The following is an 18,128-nucleotide window of genomic DNA, read 5'->3' as shown; positions in this document are numbered from 1 at the left end:
ACAAGGTTGCACCAGATTTGTCTCGACTCAGCGAGGGAGCCGGTTGCACGGAGAATAAAGTTCGGCGGCCGGCTGATCGGGAGCTCGAGCACGTAAGCCCGAAATGGCCGAGCGAGGAGCCCTTCCGATTTTCATAAATTAAGTAAGAATCGCCGAGTGAAAGAAAGGTGAAGAATTATTCCGGAGAAGAGTCCGCGGTCAATGAGTATTGCAATCCGCGAACGGCTATTGCGCAGAATCTAATGGGCAACTATCCTGCCGTGTCTGCAGCACCACCATCCGCAGAAGGAGCTATGGGTATCGGGAGCGGGTTTGCGCAGGATTGAACGACCACCGACGCAAGTATAGCAACGGGTAAGTATAGATCATTGATCTAAATTTACTTCGCGGCGCACCGTCTCGATTTTCGTTGGAGAAATTATGGTGCCCATTTTGCCGTAGGCTTATTGATTGTATTCGTTGTTCGTTGGATCGGTCAAAAAACGTCCGGTCATGTGTCCGGTGGTGCGTTCGTCGCGGGGGGACGGAAGGGCGGTGGGGAGGCTTGAAAAAGCCGGTTCCGCGAGGACTCGGTGACGGGGAGCCTCGGGAGCTCGAGGATTGGGAAGCTCGCGTTCTCCGCAGCTTTATCGCTCGGGGAATACGACAAAGCTGGGGATCGACGAGTATTTTCGGCACGGGAGAAACGGCATGAAAAGTCTGGAGGCTTCGAGCCCGTCGGGAAGGATATTTTGACGGATAAACTGCGGATTAGTCGAAGAATCCGCGCGCTCGCCGGTGGCAACGGAAATTCGAATGAAATCATCGCGACTCACCCCAGTCGCGACCTCCCGTCGCCACTGCAAACCGACCACCTAGTAACAACCCCTCCCTTACCTAACCTCCCGTACGTCCAATAAAAATCACACGCAACCTCGCGACCCTCCCGGTTTACGCTCAACAATATATGTATTCTTTGCCAGTCCCGTTTTCTTAGCGAGAAATTCCCTCGACGCGAAGAGAATTTCTCGAAAAAGGGTGCGTCGCCCGAATTCATTAACCCGAAGCGCACGGCTCGGAGAGCTTGCGCTTTCTTTTCTGTCGGACCGATAGGGGGGCTTGAATTAATTAAATAATGGATGAGCCGGTCCGAGGTCTCGGCTTATCTCGGGCTGGTTTAACTGAATTTTCTTTATTATCGAAAGTCAGTTCGGACCGTCCGAAAGCACTAAAAGCAGGTGAATCAGCTGTACTTACTGTTTTTTTCTTATCCCAGGGTATCCAGAGTTGGCCGATGCTTTGCTCTCCTCCGGTCGTTCAGTCGCGATGTTATTATATCAACGAGATCAATCTTACGTGCGTTCGGTGAATAAGAGAAACAAAAAACTAAACAGTCAGGCAAAGTTCGCCCACCCACTCAGTCGATTCTACTCTTCCCACCGACAGTTCTCTCAATTTCTTCGCTTTTTTCTATACCCCGGCAAAAAACTCGAGCTCGGCAAAATGAACGATGAAGGAACGGTTACGAACGACTGACGACCCAAATGAGCTTTATGACCGTGAGGCAATGTGTATTTCGCGTACGTTCGAATACAGTGTGAGACAGCTTTCGAAGCTGCAGAAACCTCGGCAGCAGTTCACGTTGCGAGCTGCCGGCTCTCTGACAGACTCGACGACTGGGGCTATGCGGACCCCCTTGCGCTATATTCACGTACATGGAAAATCTCCCCTCTCCTACAGTCCACCCGTGGCGGTACCTTTGCTGCTCTCCATGGCGCAATGTCACCCCAAACTCCCACCGCCGCGCCACCGACCCCAAGCTCGACTCCTTATTGGCTGAGGAACGACGAGTCCGATCCCTCCCCCTTAACAACACTATTCACCCTGCTGCCGTGCCGTCGCGAAACCGCGATTGTTACATACCCGCGATATAATGTAGCGACGACTCGAACCACCGAAGAAGCCGCATCACCAGAAATCCGAATTACCGGCAATGAATACTTGGACGTTCCTTCGCCCGATTCTCCTTTTCCACTACCAACTTTCCACACTCCCCTCCTCCGCTCCTCTCCTGCCCCCTCATAGCGCTCTCTCGTCGCGTTGACAGCTTCAGGAAACAAAAAGACACCTGATATCTACCGCACCGTCTAATCACCGATTCGTTCTATTGACCAAAAACACGTGGCTTCCCTAATCACTCGCTACGATAACGGTTTTTACAGCTTACCTACCAAGCACTCTCGTTACCGAGTTTCCCGCTCCAGGACATTGTGGCGCTGGAGCACTCCCCTCCCCCTCCCTGCCCTAATCGCCCTCCCGCTTTTATTTTTCTCCTCATTATTTTCGGGCTGTACGCATTGTTAGGCAAATCTGTCACGTATTTTCCAGCTCGCACTGTCGCACATTCGAACGTCAACTTGAGGATATAACTGCAATTAAGCGAAGCTCACAGAGTCCACATGCATCGGTGAGGAATATAAATGTCGCGATTTCTGCGGCTTTAGGAATCACGCGAAATATTGCGGTAAGGAAATGTCGCTTTTTTTTTTTTATAGAGCCGAACAAGAACGACATTATAAGGATGCAGAAATATGAGGAATTTTTCAGTGTGTGTGTAGAGTCGCCGCAGGAGCCCGTGAATCGCCCTTAATTAACATAAATCAATTTCCTTATTCTGCCCCGTTCTTATTACCTGAAATTTTGGTAGAGTGGAGCAGGGAGAGAGAAAATGCGAAAAAGAGATCTTGTACAGTCGAATTCGACTTTCGTAGTTATTTTCCACTTTGTTGTGCTGCTCGATTAATTAAAGCGATTGGGAAAGGCTTGCGGGCCAAGGCCGTGACACGTGCCGTTTTATATAAATCGCGCTTTTCAAGTCGATAAGATTCTTTTTTATTGCACGATCTCAAAGAAATTCGTTAAAGCAACATTTAATCTGTACACCCTGCACGTCTTTTAATTGACGTGGAAACTTAGGCTGAAGAATTTCTGAGATTCGTTATCTCAAATTTCGCTGGGTCGGAGGAGCGAAAACTTGAAAGAAAATTTCTTTCGAACTCGCTGCCCTAATTTTTTAATGATCCTCCAGAGACAGCTTCTACCTACCGGGTGTCCAGATCGTGAGATCTCTAACCGAAAATTACTTTTTTTTTCTCCTTCGTGCGGCACTCGGGAGACATTAAAATTGGCTATTACGGACTGCGATGCTCGATACCGAGCCACCGCGCCCGTTCAATTCGTAGAAAGAGAATTCTCCTCGTTCTAATGATCAGCCCATGGGATTGGTCGTGACTAATTCATCAATTTTTCACTTGCGGTGAGCCCAAATAAAATATGGATAAGAAGCTTTCGCATTCGACAATCCAGAAACCCGGCTATTCTCACGGTTCAAGGGACGCATGAATCATTCGCGCTGCGACGCTTTGTTGCCTGCGAACGTTTGTTCCTCCTGCGCCACATAAACCCACTCACATTTTAAAGTGACCCGAGTACAAGTGTTCCGATATACAACAATGGATAAATCGATTTTCTTCCTCTCCAGAAGGTGTACGTACCAATATAATTATTCAAAGAACCATCATCGTTAATTAAACGTACGCCGGAACGTGACTAAAGTCGCTTATCATGAAATTTTTATTCGCTCCTTCCCTTCTTTGTCGCTGCGGTTTCGCGAGTTATCGAACAAAACCAAAAGCTCCTGATTCCGAAGAAAAAAAAAAAAAAGAAAGAAAGAAAGAAAGGGAAAAAAAACACGTTTTTTCAATTGTCAACTGAATCCAAGCGATCCAAGCGTCATCCTCTGTACATGAGCGTTTATAAGGCTATGCAGATAAACGACGAGTGCTGCCGGTAAAGCAATGTGTCGATGGATGGCCGCATACGTATGGGAAAAAGCGTGAATTGCGTCAGACGGTGACTCGTTAGCCGGATAGACGTCTCGATCAGCATGGTACTTCCGTTAGCCCCCACTGCCGCAGTGTGCGGCGCTAGTATTGACCGGCATTTACTAACGGGAGCAAAAACATAAACGTGTCTTTCTGCTAGGCTGTGCTCTGCACGCTCTTATGCACGCCGCGAAGCGCTCGATGCTTTTTAACAGCTCGTACTACACCGCCCGCCTCCGAATATCCTCCGAAGCTCGATCCACGCACGAAACACGCAGAGTTGTCACATGCACACGGGCACGCGTACTCGGCTCATCTTTTCTGACACATCAAACGCCTCTACGCAGTCCTTTTACCGCGATCTTCGACTCCTCCTGGCGACAGTAAGTCTGAAGCTTTGTCATCATAGTGTCGTTAAGTCTACTACGAAGCCTCCCACTTCAGAAAGTTCCTTCTCCCAACATACGACGACCGCGGTAGCAACACAACTTTTCTGCTCCACACTCGATTTAGCAGCTGAGTACGACAATAATTTGTACGGAAAAGAGAATTATTCTGTCGGTCAACCAATCAAATTTTCTCATCGACTGTGAATCGATCTCTTTTTTGGGTTCTACAAATTTTTTGACGAAACAAAAGTTTTTGGAAATCCACATTTCTGCGGTTATCGTCCAAAGCTCTGAGAACTATGATATATTCCAAAAATTTCGATCTCAACGCGACTCGCAATATAGTACCAATATCGAGTTACAGTCCCAAGCGACAGGGACAAAAACACACGCGGTACCGGAATCGTCAATTTAGCGATTTTCAACCAAGTATTGAAGCACAAAAAATTTCCTTTTGGGAATGCGACTAAAAATGACCACGCGTTCCAGTTAATTATTCAAACGAAGCTCGAATGAAAAATTTGCAGGTTTTCGCTCGACAGCGCCTTGGAAGACGCAAAGGATTTCACATTTGTAGCCCCCGAGAGCGTTGTTGGATTCATTCCAATGTCGAAATTGCCTTTCTACAAAGAGTAATGAAAAATCGATGACAACAAAATTGCACAATAAATCAGCTTCGAAAATGACGAAAAATTAGTCAAAACGGATCGATCAATTCCAGCACCTTCTCCAGTGAAAATTCGCACTCTAATGCGAATTAATTCGTAGATATATTTTCAGACATTTACTAAAATCTGATTTTCCGTATTCTCGTGTCAGCTCATCAGTGCAGCTTTTATTTCAAAAGTTCCATACTTTGAGGCTTCAAAAATCGGTAAAAATTTCATCCCTCGGATAACAAAGTGAAAATGTCAGAAAGGAATCGTGCAACGTGTGGGATGAAAACTGTCACGTTTGGCGATCCCCTGGGAACATCAAATCGAAATTCAATAAAAAAAAAAATACCATCGAGTATGCTCAATATTGAAACGGTGACGAATCAGACGGTTGAAATTCTGACGAAGTTTGTAACAGCAAAAATCGAAAGTGAGATTGTAATTTAATGAAAAATTTGAAAAAATCCAAATACGAATGCGAAATTCAATATTTCTGTCTAATTACTAATAAATTGAGGTTTTTCGTCGACGAGTGTGACGTAGCCGGAGTATATCATAAGTGACTGCGGTATTCGGCGAGTCAGATCGATGAGATACGCCGTCGTCTCGGCGCCTTGTGAACGCCCAACCACGATCCTGCGCTGCGCTACCCTTTTGCTTTTTTCTCCCGAGAATCCATCGTACGCTAAAACGTTTGCACGAGTACAATCGCGACCTCTGCATTGTTACAGGGCTACTAAAGATTTTCGATGTGTGTTACGAAAGAGCTCCGTGTGATCAAAGGATTCTCGGCAAAATCACTTAACTCGATAAATTTAGAGCTGAAGCAGGGAGAAAAAATGTCCATTCATTTTTTTCTCTCAATTTTTCACCAGCGAATTCTGTCGAATGCTTTCAATAAAACTTAATTTTCGTTGCAACGATCAAAATTCATTCGGCTCAATCACGAGAAACAACATTTTCGAAATTTGACATTTTTCGTAAATGTCGATCGAAGGGGAATGACGTTAGGGAGATAAAGCAATTTAAAAAATGAAATTCAGTGGCTTTCCGCGGTTCGTAACGATTTCGTGGGGTTAACGACCCCGCCGTCGCAGGTTTTTTTCGAATCAGTACGAGCCCTGTTTTTCAACAGAACAAATCGATTTGGCGAAACGCCGAATGCTGAGTAACGTCGAGACGAACAGTGAAGAAGCAAAGTGGCATTAAAGGAAAGAAAAAAAAACGTTTTAAAACGACGGTTAGAGAAAATTTCAAGTTAAAAAAATGATTTTGTAATGAAATTTTGTGGGATGGAATACGAGGAATGAGAGGAAAAGTATATAAAATGCTCGTTTCAACAGGTAAGATAACTTTGTATTTCTCTGTGCATCGTTTCGTCAATATTTCGATGATTCAATTGATGTTTTTCCAATGCATCTGCGTTTGTAAAGGTACAGAATATATTTTGTTCGACGTTGAATTTCGTTTCGTGTTTGTATATCTCTATATATCTATAATTTTTCTCATTTATTTAAATCCTGTCGCCTCCCTCCGCTGCTTCTCGTTTTTCTCTCTCGTTTCGTTTCACTTTGTTCTCCAAATTTCTTAATGGTAAACATATTTTTAAGTTGATTAATACGCTACGTCATTCGGCCAGAGTAAAGTGAAATTTTTCATGAAAATCAAAAAATCCTTATTCTCAGTAGCACCAATCGGGGTTATTTTTTTTTTTTTTTTTTTTTTATCAACGCCGGCCAGTGGATTATTTATTAACGATAATAAAGCGTGTGGACGCAAATAATTGCAGCGCTGGCGAATTCAATGCCCTCGAAATTTCGGCTCTCCGAGCCACGAGCAATATTTCGCAGAGTTTAACACAATTTTTCGGACTTCGGCGTCCCAACGGGCATCGCGGAAAGTGTGTTTGGAAATTTGAAGCGCTGCGGACACCTCCCGTTTCGAGATGTTTGCCATAATAATCGAGAGACAGCGATATTCACCGTAAAAGTCGTCGACCAACGTACGTAAATCCAGACGTTCGCGGTTCAACGTTTTCACAGTTTTCTGGCATTAATGGCTCGACTTCATTGTACAGAATGAACAGGATCAATGCTTTCGGTTTATTCGGATTCGCGAAACGGAAAAACTCCTTAAAACGTACAATTACAATGGTTCGTTATGACAAGAGTCGTACAATTCATTTTTTTGTAAAACATTCTACTCGCGTACACGAGCGTACATGAAAATGTTGGAATTTTTAGTCGCGATTCTCGTATCGTAAAACGCCTCCGTCGACAAATCTTCGTCTTACTTATTTTTATAGTGACACTATGAATACGCTGTTTATTGAGTTTACTCTTATCCTCGTTCGTGCGATAAGTCCTGCGACTTGGGAGTGTTAGAAAAACAGTTTACAAGTTTCATAAATTCGTTGGCAACAGAACGGCTGATCAACTCACCATCGCGATGTCCCTCGAACCGTCCAATTCGTGTTTATAAAAGGAAGAAAAAGAATCTATGAAAACGAATTTTCATTTGCATCTGAGACAAACCATGATTCATTTTTACATTCAATATTAGAGTCGAAATAGTGAGTGGCTTGGACGCGTGTGTTCGCAGGCTGAAAGCCAGATGCAGTAAAAGTATTATAAAGCTGAGTTGAGGAAACTCAATGCCGAGGATGGTTCATCGGTGTCGGAGTTGCAAGAAAATATTTGAGTCGATTCATCAATTTCGCGCTCGCTATAAATCCTGCTGCACACTTTTCTCCACCGAAATTTGATTTTCGAGAAATACGAAGCTCACCGCCTGCTCTTATTTCAAACTCGAATCTGCTTTTCAGCTCTTCGGCATCGACGATCAGTTAACAAATTATTTAATTCTCACAGCCATAATGTTCCGCCACGAAAATGCTCTTTTCCGTAAACTGTTTTTCCAATAGACCGTCGCATTGCATTAGTTTTTTTTTTTTTCGACCATTCGCTGTGTACAGCGTTCACCGGATGAAGGACTTCAGTCTATGACAGGACGCAGAGTTCGGGGTGAATATCTGCGCGTAAATAGGTTAACTGTTTTACATTTATCTAGCCTATGCGCTCTATCTTGTCTTTTCAATAAAGTTTTCAAACATTAACGATCATTCTTTACACGTAGTATACATATTCCATACATAAGTGTGTGTGTGTGTGTGTGTTTTCGAGCGTTAACGAACTCTCGTACATACGTAATTTTAAATCCTTCGATGCTGTGACAAGGCTGAAATTTGCAAAGCCCAATTTGCAGAGTCCGACGAAACGTGCAAAAAGATATCTGTGATTATCCAATTTTTCAAATCACGAGTCATTTTACGTGGGTTGAAAAACTGCCAATTGCAAATTGTGGAGGGCAAAAATTGGGGAATTACAATTTTTTATATTTTTCGTTCATTTCGTTGGACTCTCACGTCGCAAACTTCAGCCTCATGCACTGTGTCTCGGTACCGTACATTTTCATGTATTTTATTTTATTTTATTTTCGATAATTTGCCGAAGCTCGGCACGATAAAAACCGATGAATCGTAAAACAGTCACTGATATCTCTTGATTCCGGACAGTCTGATTTCGCCTTGGGCGTTCCCGGTATCGTAAACTGAAATCTGATCCCTTTCAAGCCAAAAAACTGGACACTTTGTGAAATGAGCAAGTATACCAAATACTTTTAATCCAAACGAATCGATTATCATTCTCTTACTGACGATCATATTGAGCCACAATAAAATCATCGATACAGACATTTTTTTTGGTGTTCATTGCATCTCATTGAAATAGCTCCAATTAAAAGAGTGATGTCAAGACGTTTTCACAATTTTCATCTCATTGGAAATATGTATACGATGTATACAGGTATTCGTTCAACAGTACGACTACCATTGAATTTCTAGCTTACATTCATCACGTGTTAACATTCAACCCACGATGTTTACATTACAATACTGCGTGTGTAACATTCGACGAGAGATGCTTTTTAAAACTAGATCTCGGATGGCATAAATGTGTTAAGATTATAATAAAATAAATTTAACGAGGAATAATAAAGAATTTAGACAATTAATGGATATGCATTGGTTGGTTCTTCGATTAACAATTTTAGTATTTTTTTTTTCTCTTCCTCACTCCCAGCTCTCCAATTATATCTTGCATATTCAATCTGCGCGTAAAAGAATTTTATAAATTTCATGCGACCTATTATTTCAAGGCGAGGAATGATAATTTTCTGTTTTTTCTCTCCAGCATCGTGACTTTTATCGCAATTACTTTGCATGGAGAGAAAAGAAAAACAAAATGACCCACGATAACTATTCCGATCGACGGAGAACGGAGCCCTTCGATCTTGGCATTGAAACTCATAATAATGCTCTGAAATTCAATGCTCTCCGATGAAATTTATCCATGCACTAGTTATCGGGCCATCGCTTTTCAGGGAACGAGTCGTTTGGAAGCAATTCGCTAAAACGCATTAATAATAGCTTAGGGATCCTTTACTATGTCTCTTCCATTTTTTATTTTACAATTTGAGGATTAGTTTCAGCTCTTGATATTCTGTCATTCCACTGGATCATTCCACTTCGCCTCCTGAGCAATTCGGTCGAAGCAGTCTGCCAGGAACGTGTACTGCAGCGAAATAATTAATAAATCAATTTATTTGTAACCCTTCACTTTCAATCAGGGAGAAGGGAGACGTACGAATCCTGTTAAACGGAGTTTTCATCATTTAAAACACACGCATTGCTTGCTGGCTCTGACATTCTCTGGGTCTGTGAGACCCGATCGCGTGCTCAATTCAATGGTCCCAGTAAATTTCGATCGATCAAATCTTTTATCCTTCAATTGGAAGTCAAAAGACTAAATCTTTTCGAATCCATTTTTATTTCAACAAGCTGGAAAGAATTGGAAGCCCACAAAACGTATCCAGCAAGATTTTTCGATAAATTCAAGTTTTCGTCCGTTCAGGAAACGTCGAACTTTCTCGCCCGAATGAAACTGAATGAGAATTTGGTGTAACGTTCATAAAAAATGCTTTTCCACAACTGAGCCTCGAGCGAATACAATTTTTAAATAATTTGCGTCTAGATCGAGGCTGCAATAAAAAAAAAATGAAACGATAATGATAAATGGTAGACTTACGTATGATGTAAAGACTTTGAGCCAACGAGCAGGTCGGTTGTCTTGCCTCGTGTATTGAAAACAAAAGGCCATACCGTCCTCATCGACTTCCCACCGTGTTATAGTTCTCCACGGGAATTCGACGACCTGCGATTCCAGAGTTCCGTCTTCTTTAGCTGCATGTAGTTTGAAAGCTGCAGTTCCAATAGCAGCTACCACGTGACCATCTTTTCTCGAATCGCAGGCACAGTGTGGAAAAACAATGTCACCGTAGCCGTTTAGTTCTTTCGCCAATTTCAGATACTGAAAGAAAAAATATTCGGTGAGCTTCATCATTTTATATGTTCATCAACGTTGAACCAATTTCATTTCATTAAAGAATTAAAAAACTGCTCTTATGGTCAAAACATCCAAGAAAGTATCTAAATTCATAACAATGATCAATACATATTTTTCTAATATTAATCTCCGAAAGTTCGTACGGAGTTTCTAATTCTTCAATGTCACGAAAATATTTTCGACCTGACATTGGTCAATGAATCTCCCAAGAAGTTTTGGTTGCCAAATTCTCAAGTTCGTGAAAACTGGAGGTGAGGTCAAAGTTTCATTTCGCGTGAGAGATATTAAAAAAGTAAAATTTTAAGGTAGTTTTCATGTGAGAAAAATCGTGTTGACCAGTGTTATCGAGTACACGTAAATTCATCATCATACATCGTACCTCATTCTTTCTAGAAGCATCCTGGAGCGCTTTCAATTGATACAATCTCTCGCCCGCCGTGATGTGGCCTCTATTAACCTCATCAATCGTTTGCCAAAATATCCATGTCAGCGCCTGTTCGCTCAAGGGCCTCGATACGTTGAATAACCATCTGCGTATTGCTAAGCAAGTCGCACTTGCGGTTGAATAGTTTTGAATATAGAGTGTATGCGGGTGTTCATGAGGCTGCAGTTTCCGCTCTGAAAAAAAAAAAAATACATTCGCAAATGCTATTTAGTCGTCGGTGAATCAAATAAAAATGTGATAATAATTCGATAATGGATCATTAGAGCAAAAAGAAAAATATTTTGTTTTCTGTCTTCCCGGATTTCGAAACTGACATCTTAGCGGAAAGTCCGATCAATTTTTTCTTTGCATAACTGCAAAAATAGCTGAGTCATGCGAAGAAATTATAAATTTTGTTGCATCATTGAAACGATACTTGCTTTGACATTACAGCGAGCGTTGAACTAATGCACTTTCATACGTTTTGAATAATTTGATCTTATGATCGATAAGGACTTGACTTTTGGACTCGAGACCCGTGGCAATTTTTAAGAACGAGGAAAATACTCTTACTTGAGGAAAAGAAACGATCGATGTTTCATAATCTAATTACAAAACTGACGAGCGAGAGGCCTGCGAATGGATAAATGGACACACAAATGACAGTAGTGGTTCCTACCTCATTGAATATTTTCAACATGTTTTTCATTAACGAGAAATTTGTATGAAAACTTCTGTATTCCTTTGAGTTTCAAATTTCGGGATCGTCGTTCATTAGTTTGAATTTTGTAGAAAAAAAACTGTTTCGGTTCAATCTTCTCAGAATAGAATGGGACTTCGAATTTCAGACTTGATTTCTGGAGTTTCTTTTTCTCGTTTTCTTGCGCATTCGAATATGAAATTCCGGACTTTATCGCCAGTTCGTGTAAAATTGCTACAGAAAAAAATGCTGCCTTTCTAATCATTACTTTTTTCAAAGTTTAAAATTCGTCAAATATATTTGATGAGAAATTATAACTGCACGATTTTCAAATGATATTTACCAAAATTATATTCGACGATCTCGAATAAGTAAAAATACTTGGCGGTTTCAGTGTCTAGGCTAACTTTGTAGCAAACTGCATCGTATACGTCTTTCGCTAGCGCAGCTTTGGGTACAGTTACGGTAACGACCTCACGGTCTGGAAGAAGAACTTTGAGGTCGACAGCAGGGCCCTGATCGCCGTCTTCATCGAGTCTATCTGTCAGAAATTCTTGCATTGCGTCGCTCTCCGCTATCACACGTACGGCACATACTTTTTCCAAATATTGCTCGAGTCCTCGTCTTCTCGCGTCCAATTGTTGTTCACTGAGTCTGTTAATAAATTAATACCGAAAATATGAATTAGATTAGCACAGAAGAAATATCCTTTGAAATGAAATTTAGTAATGAGCCAAATATTTCTTTGAATCAATTTGATGAAAGTTGATAAATTGCGAAAAATGTCTTACTGGAAAGGCCATTTTCCAGGTAACTTCGGGAAATTGAATCCAATAAATTCTTTTTTCAATGCCATGTGCAACGCGGCGAATTCCCGATACCGCCTTGAGCACAAATGACGTCCTGCCATGTAAACGTTGAAAACAACATATCGCTCATGTTTTCTTTCACGGACATGATAATCCGGTACACTGATAGGTAAAGAACGCTTTTCGCTATAGTCGACTGAGGAATAGCTGAAATGAATGCGAAAAGTTGTTTGGGCATTAATCACGCTTCTATTTGTTGCTATGTTTCACTGTTTTTCACAAACAAATTTTCAAACAAGACAATTTGACTCGTGGAAACACAGAAAAAGAATTTTTCAATAAAATGCTGATTCCTTTACAATTCTAAAGTTCAAAGTCACATGACAATGAAGTACTTTTCTATTCAGTGGAATTGTTTTCAGAAACTTACCTCAAATCTTCGCACGGTTCTAATCTTTCAGCTTCTTGTGGAGTTACTGAAATTACGGTCAACGTTAAGACATCGCCACCAGATTTGATTAAATCCACTACCTGCTTGTGAGTTGCACCCTCGACATTAACGTTGTTACTGAAACCAAAATTGAACACGATCGTTACAAAACCAGATCTTAATTGTCAAGGAATAATTCCACAGAATCAGGATGGTTGGTGATGAGAAAAATGGTACGTGTTTAGGTAGAATATCAAATATTTTTCATTGGTACCTTATATCACTGACGGTATATTTGATTTATGAAACATAAATTATGTGTTCAAAACTCCATGAATCTAATTCACAAAAATGCATTTCGTCTTCAAATCTACATTCAATTCATTTGGAATCAAAATGTGTGGTGCGAATCAGATATCACGAGACTCGGTATTAACTGTCCCTCTACCTGTAGGGAACAGGTAGGTTCTAATGTGATTCACCCAACACCTTCACCGTTCCTAACCTTTGATATTGTACATTGGAACTAGCTTGACTGCAACTTTCAAAACAAGTACAATCATAGTACACACACCCACTCGATGAAAGCTAATAATACATACTTTTATAAACGGTGAAACAGTGATCATGCTTACGTAGTTTAACTCCCAACTACGAGACAAGTTGATAAATTTCAACGGAAAAAACAATTTCGTGAAGAATTTAGAATTCAAATTGTTATTTGACCTTTTTCTCGAATTCATGGTGGAAATATAAACGCGAAAATTCGATTGTCTACTAAAAAAAATGTTTGAATCCACGCATGCACACATGACAAAATATTCAATATTTCGTATATTTTCATTTGGGAACAAACGATCAGTCAATCAATTTATGAAGGTACAATAATTTAAACTTGTTGGGACATCACCCACTTTTCAGACAGCCTGACAGGCCGATACGTAATGAATACATAAATATGACAGTTTATTAGTTTCATCAAGAATACATTGACAGCTGAGCAATGCTTGCTATAAGAATGTGTGTGCATATAAATATAAATATATAGATCAATGTTAAAGCATATTATCATTATCTTTATTATTATGTATATATACATATAGATTACACACAATGCTCGTGAACGAAGAGTTACGAATCCAAATGATTGAGAAAACAGAGATGCCGAACGAATGATAAAAGTGAACGATAACGATAATAAATAAATAGTAATAACTCACACTTCGAGGATACGATCACCCTTCCGAACTCCAGCCTTTTCTGCAGCACCATGTGGCAACACAGCACTGACATGTTGAAGGGGTGCGTACAATTCACCATTTATACTTCTAAGTTGTCCACCTTCGCTGACCTGTCCCCGTACGTTGAACCCAAAACCCGTTTCAGTTTTGTATATCGTGACGCATCGTGGTCCTTGGCCCATTGGGTTCGACGTATTTATCGAATGTTGAGGCACGCGTCCGTTATTAACCATTGTCACTGATATATTCATACCGTCCTCGTTAATTGGCGAGCGCCGTACTTCGGATGCAGAATCCGCCATCTTATACTATGACCGCCCATTGACATTTCTCAGTCGCGCTTTCGACGAAATCCGAACGTCAAATAATCTGCGCCTGCGCAATTCCGGTTAACGCGGTTGTTGTTCGTCTCTTCGCATCCATCCACCCACCACCACAGCCCTCTCTCCTCGTCGACTGTAGTTGCAGTAACCACTGCTGCTCCCACAGGGCGCGACAAGCGACGAAACGAAAACCTTAGTTTCGGTTTCGTTTTGTGACGTCACATCCTTCACTCTTTCGCCGGTATCCTTTACAAGTTAACGTTTTCTGTAACCTTCTTTGCGTTTGTTGGTACTTCGAGAGTTCAAAGAATTTAGTGCGGTCGAAAGTTTTAAAGAAAAAAGTATTGCGATTTTCCAAATCATTCAGTTTTTACGCGTTATGTACTATGTTCAATTCGGATTATTATTTAAATGGTTTCTCTTTATGAGCTTTCGTTCAAATCGGATAACGAAAACCTTATACAAAGTATCACTATACGAAAAAGTCGAACTCGCCCTTTGTTTTCCCCATTCGCCGAAATAATCCCATTCTCATTTACCGGTGATTGATATATATATCGCGAATCCTTTTACAGTGATCTTAGAAGAGTACGGAAGTCAGTAACTGAATAAAAATGAGAATTGACGATCGAAATCGTTCACGCGCCAATTGTGTCCTTACTGCTATTGCAAGGTTACAGCGTTGTTTATTTTTTTGTTGAAAAACCTACTTCTTTCGGACATCATGGACCCTAAAAAAAACTGGAACAAACTGCAAACTTAACCTGTCCTTTTCGATTTCAATATCTATTGCTATACTTCGATTAATCCTGTGCAGTTTCATATGTGTAAAGGGAAAAAATCAATCTTGTGTGTATCAACCAAAAGTTTAGGAAAAAAAATCCTTTCATTCAAAATAAAAAAGCGAAAATTAACAAGTTTTGTATACTAATTTTGCAAACGTGCACATGTGTGTGAAGTGAAAATATTCTTGTAGAACATTCTTCAAAACTTGCGAGTGCAAAAGATTTTTTTCAACATAACCTCTTCATTTGAAGATCGAAGTTTCACAAAAAACAATTGGTGATTCTCAAAACCCAGTCTTTCAGTGCAAATCTATTTCTCAATTTCTCTATCTTGACAAAATGATATTATTTCGCGTTAACAACGAGCCAATGAGATTCCATCTAATTGATTTAGAAGATGAGGAGCGTGCCTTTCTAGGAGGCATAATAAAAGTAATTTTTGTTTGTTCTCGTCATTTGGCAGAATACTGAGTTTTTCGTAAAATATTTTTATTATCTTGTATGTTATTGTTTTTCAGAATCTCGGTGGAGACATTACAGATGACACTGAATGTTTAGTAAAATTCACATCGAGAAAAGCATATGGGCGTAATCACTACCCAAGAGCCCAAATCTTCGATGTTGAGTTCATTACAGCATGTAAGATGGCGCAAATGATTGTTGAACCATACCAATTCAGGTATCCATAGAAAATTTCCTTTTGTTTTCATTAGTTTCATAAAAATTCCGTATGCGTTTTGAAAATTGTAATAATATTCATTGCTTTAACAGATTAAGCGCACATGGTCCTAATGATGATTACATCATAGAACATTTTCTGTACGGCGTATGCTCCAGGGACAGATACAACGTTACCTCAAGGAATAATGATCCGCACCGAGTAGCCGTGTTAAACAATTCAGAAACCATGACTCGACTAGCTAGTGACAGCGAGAACAATTCATCATCACATGGAACTAACGAGACCATGTATACAGCCCTTCCAAGAGAGGAGTCAATTCCTATTACGGAGAATTATGTGGACGAGTCTCAGGCAGTGGTTCTCGCGTCGGATTTAAAAATCTGCCAACCAACTTTGGCAGGTGGTGATGCTGCCAAAGAAACGTTGAGTCATGAAAAACGACCGTGTAATGTGGAGTATGAATTAGAAGTAAAACCAAAAATGATGGCACTTGAGAGAGAAACAAGGAAACTGGCTTTAAAGAGCAATGTAGAGAATCAACAACAAAAAAGATCAGTGCGAACTCGTTCAAGGAGAACCAAATCAACTCGCACCGAAGACTCTAATCTGAATGACGCGGAAAACGTGGATCCAGAGTTCATTCGGATAAAGGAAGAACCAATTGTTGACTTTCCAGGTAGTTTCAATAGTCCAGACACCGAGATGCCAGTAAAATTAGAAAGAAGTCCTGGCGATGCAATCCCAATAACAGCGTCTCCGCAGTTGTCAGCCAGCAGCGATTCGGATTGGATTGAAATGAAAATTCCCTCGTCAGAGGAAAATGTTCGAACAAAATTTGCTGATGCTGCGATACCTGCTGAGCGCAGGAAAGCAAAGGCTGAAATTTCGAATCCTCTTGACCAATCGAAAGTTGTAAACATCTGCTACAGAGGCTTCAAAGGTGCAGCTAAGCCATCGGAAAATTCAAGAAAATCGTCTCCATCACAGCCATCAAAACGAAAACATGTGCATGAAATCTCTAGTGACAGTGAAACAACCGGAAATAAACGCACAAGAAACAATTACAAAGGGAGGGAACTTGATAATGAAAGAAACTCGCGAAGAAGAGAACGCCAAGTCCGATCACCGGATGAGGAAGATGACGATGAAAAAGAGGAAGAAACGGAACAAAGATATAGAACTAAACATGGACAGAATGCGAACGGTGCCACGGGAACAAAACCCAAACAAAGATTGTTAAATCTTCAAGAAAAAAGCAGTTTCACTTCCTTCAAAAAAAAAATGTCCGAGTCTCTCGAATCCGAAGAATATATCGAATCCTCTTCTGACACTTCGCTATCAGACTCTTTAAATGATACACGATTGAGGAGGAAATACTCTCGCAGGCAAGATCATGAACTGACCAGAAAGACCACCTCCAAAAAGAGTCTGACGAGGAGATGGTTTGAGGAAGAGCAGGACGAAGCCGGCCCTAGCGGCATTCAGAATCCCGAAAATGATCGTCGTCAGGAGCTTTACGACGATTCCAGTGATGACGACGATATGTGGGATGCTCTACCCGAATCTCACTACAATAGCAACTTGTACATGGAACATGTCGACACTAAAAAACAAATAAATCACGAAAAAACACGTTCCAGAAAAGAACTGACGTACGTAAAATTTTCTTGATATATTTTTGCATATGGAATTTGTGAATTCAAAAAATAATCGAATTTGAAGAAATGTATATTTAAATACATTTCTTAGTACGAGATAATTTTCAGATAAATTATGCATAAATAATCTAATAATGCTGTTAATTATATTTCAGGGGATCAAGAGTTCAGAAATGGCGAAGCGGTTTGGGGGGAAACGATATGGGAGAGCGAGGGTAGGCATTAAAAAATGTTGTTACCAGCAAAGTTTTGGTGAATCCGAATAATTTTATGGCTGAATTTTGCGACGCTTAATCCCTGAAATTTCAATTACAGGGCGAGAGGTGGCCCATTTAACCGCAAAGAACAAGAAATAATGATAAAGTATTTGCTCAGAAATAGAAAAGTCTGCAAAGGAAAGGGATTACTGGTATGGAGCCAACTGATCGATGACGGGGTAAGTTGTGAAATTGGTTCAAACAGCGAACAGATTTGTTCATCTCACTTTCGAATTCCAATTTAAAAGTTGCACTCTTCATTTTTTTTCAGTTCTTGCCGCATAGGACTCCGCAGTCGTTACACAATCACTTCACAAAAATTATCCTTCCCAACATTGAAAATTTCACAAAACTGACTGTCGCAGAGCGGCAACTATTTTTGAAATTAAGAGAAGAGAAAAGAGAACGCAGATAAAAGTTAATAAAGTTTAAAAAAAAGAACTTAACAT

The 18,128-nt window shown here is 40.6% G+C and overlaps 3 protein-coding genes across 5 annotated transcripts in view; 1 reads left to right on the top strand and 2 right to left on the bottom strand.

Moving 5' to 3' along the window:
* LOC122416258 (microtubule-associated protein futsch) overlaps positions 1 to 1,638 on the bottom strand; it is a 33,138-nt gene extending 31,500 nt beyond the window's left edge. For both annotated transcript variants that reach the window (XM_043429019.1, XM_043429020.1), the window contains exon 1: positions 1,237 to 1,638. The gene's annotated coding sequence lies outside the window, so the exon portion shown is untranslated. The remainder of the gene's footprint in view (positions 1 to 1,236) is intronic.
* Positions 1,639 to 6,242: 4,604 nt separating this feature from the next.
* Positions 6,243 to 14,414, bottom strand: Snx27 (sorting nexin 27). The gene is made up of 7 exons (XM_043427755.1): positions 13,954 to 14,414; positions 12,734 to 12,871; positions 12,286 to 12,510; positions 11,838 to 12,148; positions 10,750 to 10,988; positions 10,053 to 10,334; positions 6,243 to 9,539 (listed from the first exon to the last, which is right to left on the bottom strand). The coding sequence occupies exons 1-7, from the start codon at positions 14,274 to 14,276 to the stop codon at positions 9,471 to 9,473; spliced, it is 1,587 nt and encodes a 528-aa protein (XP_043283690.1). The 5' UTR covers positions 14,277 to 14,414; the 3' UTR covers positions 6,243 to 9,470.
* Positions 13,908 to 18,120, top strand: LOC122415553 (uncharacterized). Of its 2 annotated transcripts, none has more exons than XM_043427754.1 (6): positions 13,908 to 14,035; positions 15,601 to 15,761; positions 15,854 to 17,416; positions 17,578 to 17,637; positions 17,738 to 17,858; positions 17,951 to 18,120. In XM_043427754.1, the coding sequence occupies exons 2-6, from the start codon at positions 15,727 to 15,729 to the stop codon at positions 18,092 to 18,094; spliced, it is 1,923 nt and encodes a 640-aa protein (XP_043283689.1). In that variant the 5' UTR covers positions 13,908 to 14,035; positions 15,601 to 15,726; the 3' UTR covers positions 18,095 to 18,120. The 2 variants fall into 2 exon arrangements, with proteins under 2 accessions (XP_043283689.1, XP_043283688.1); XM_043427753.1 differs by lacking the exon at positions 13,908 to 14,035 and adding an exon at positions 14,551 to 15,514.
* Positions 18,121 to 18,128: the final 8 nt, after the last annotated feature.

The sequence above is a fragment of the Venturia canescens genome, chromosome 9 (genome assembly GCF_019457755.1).
Source record: "Venturia canescens isolate UGA chromosome 9, ASM1945775v1, whole genome shotgun sequence".
NCBI lineage: Eukaryota > Metazoa > Arthropoda > Insecta > Hymenoptera > Ichneumonidae > Venturia > Venturia canescens.
This window is presented reverse-complemented; position numbering and strand designations above follow the sequence as displayed.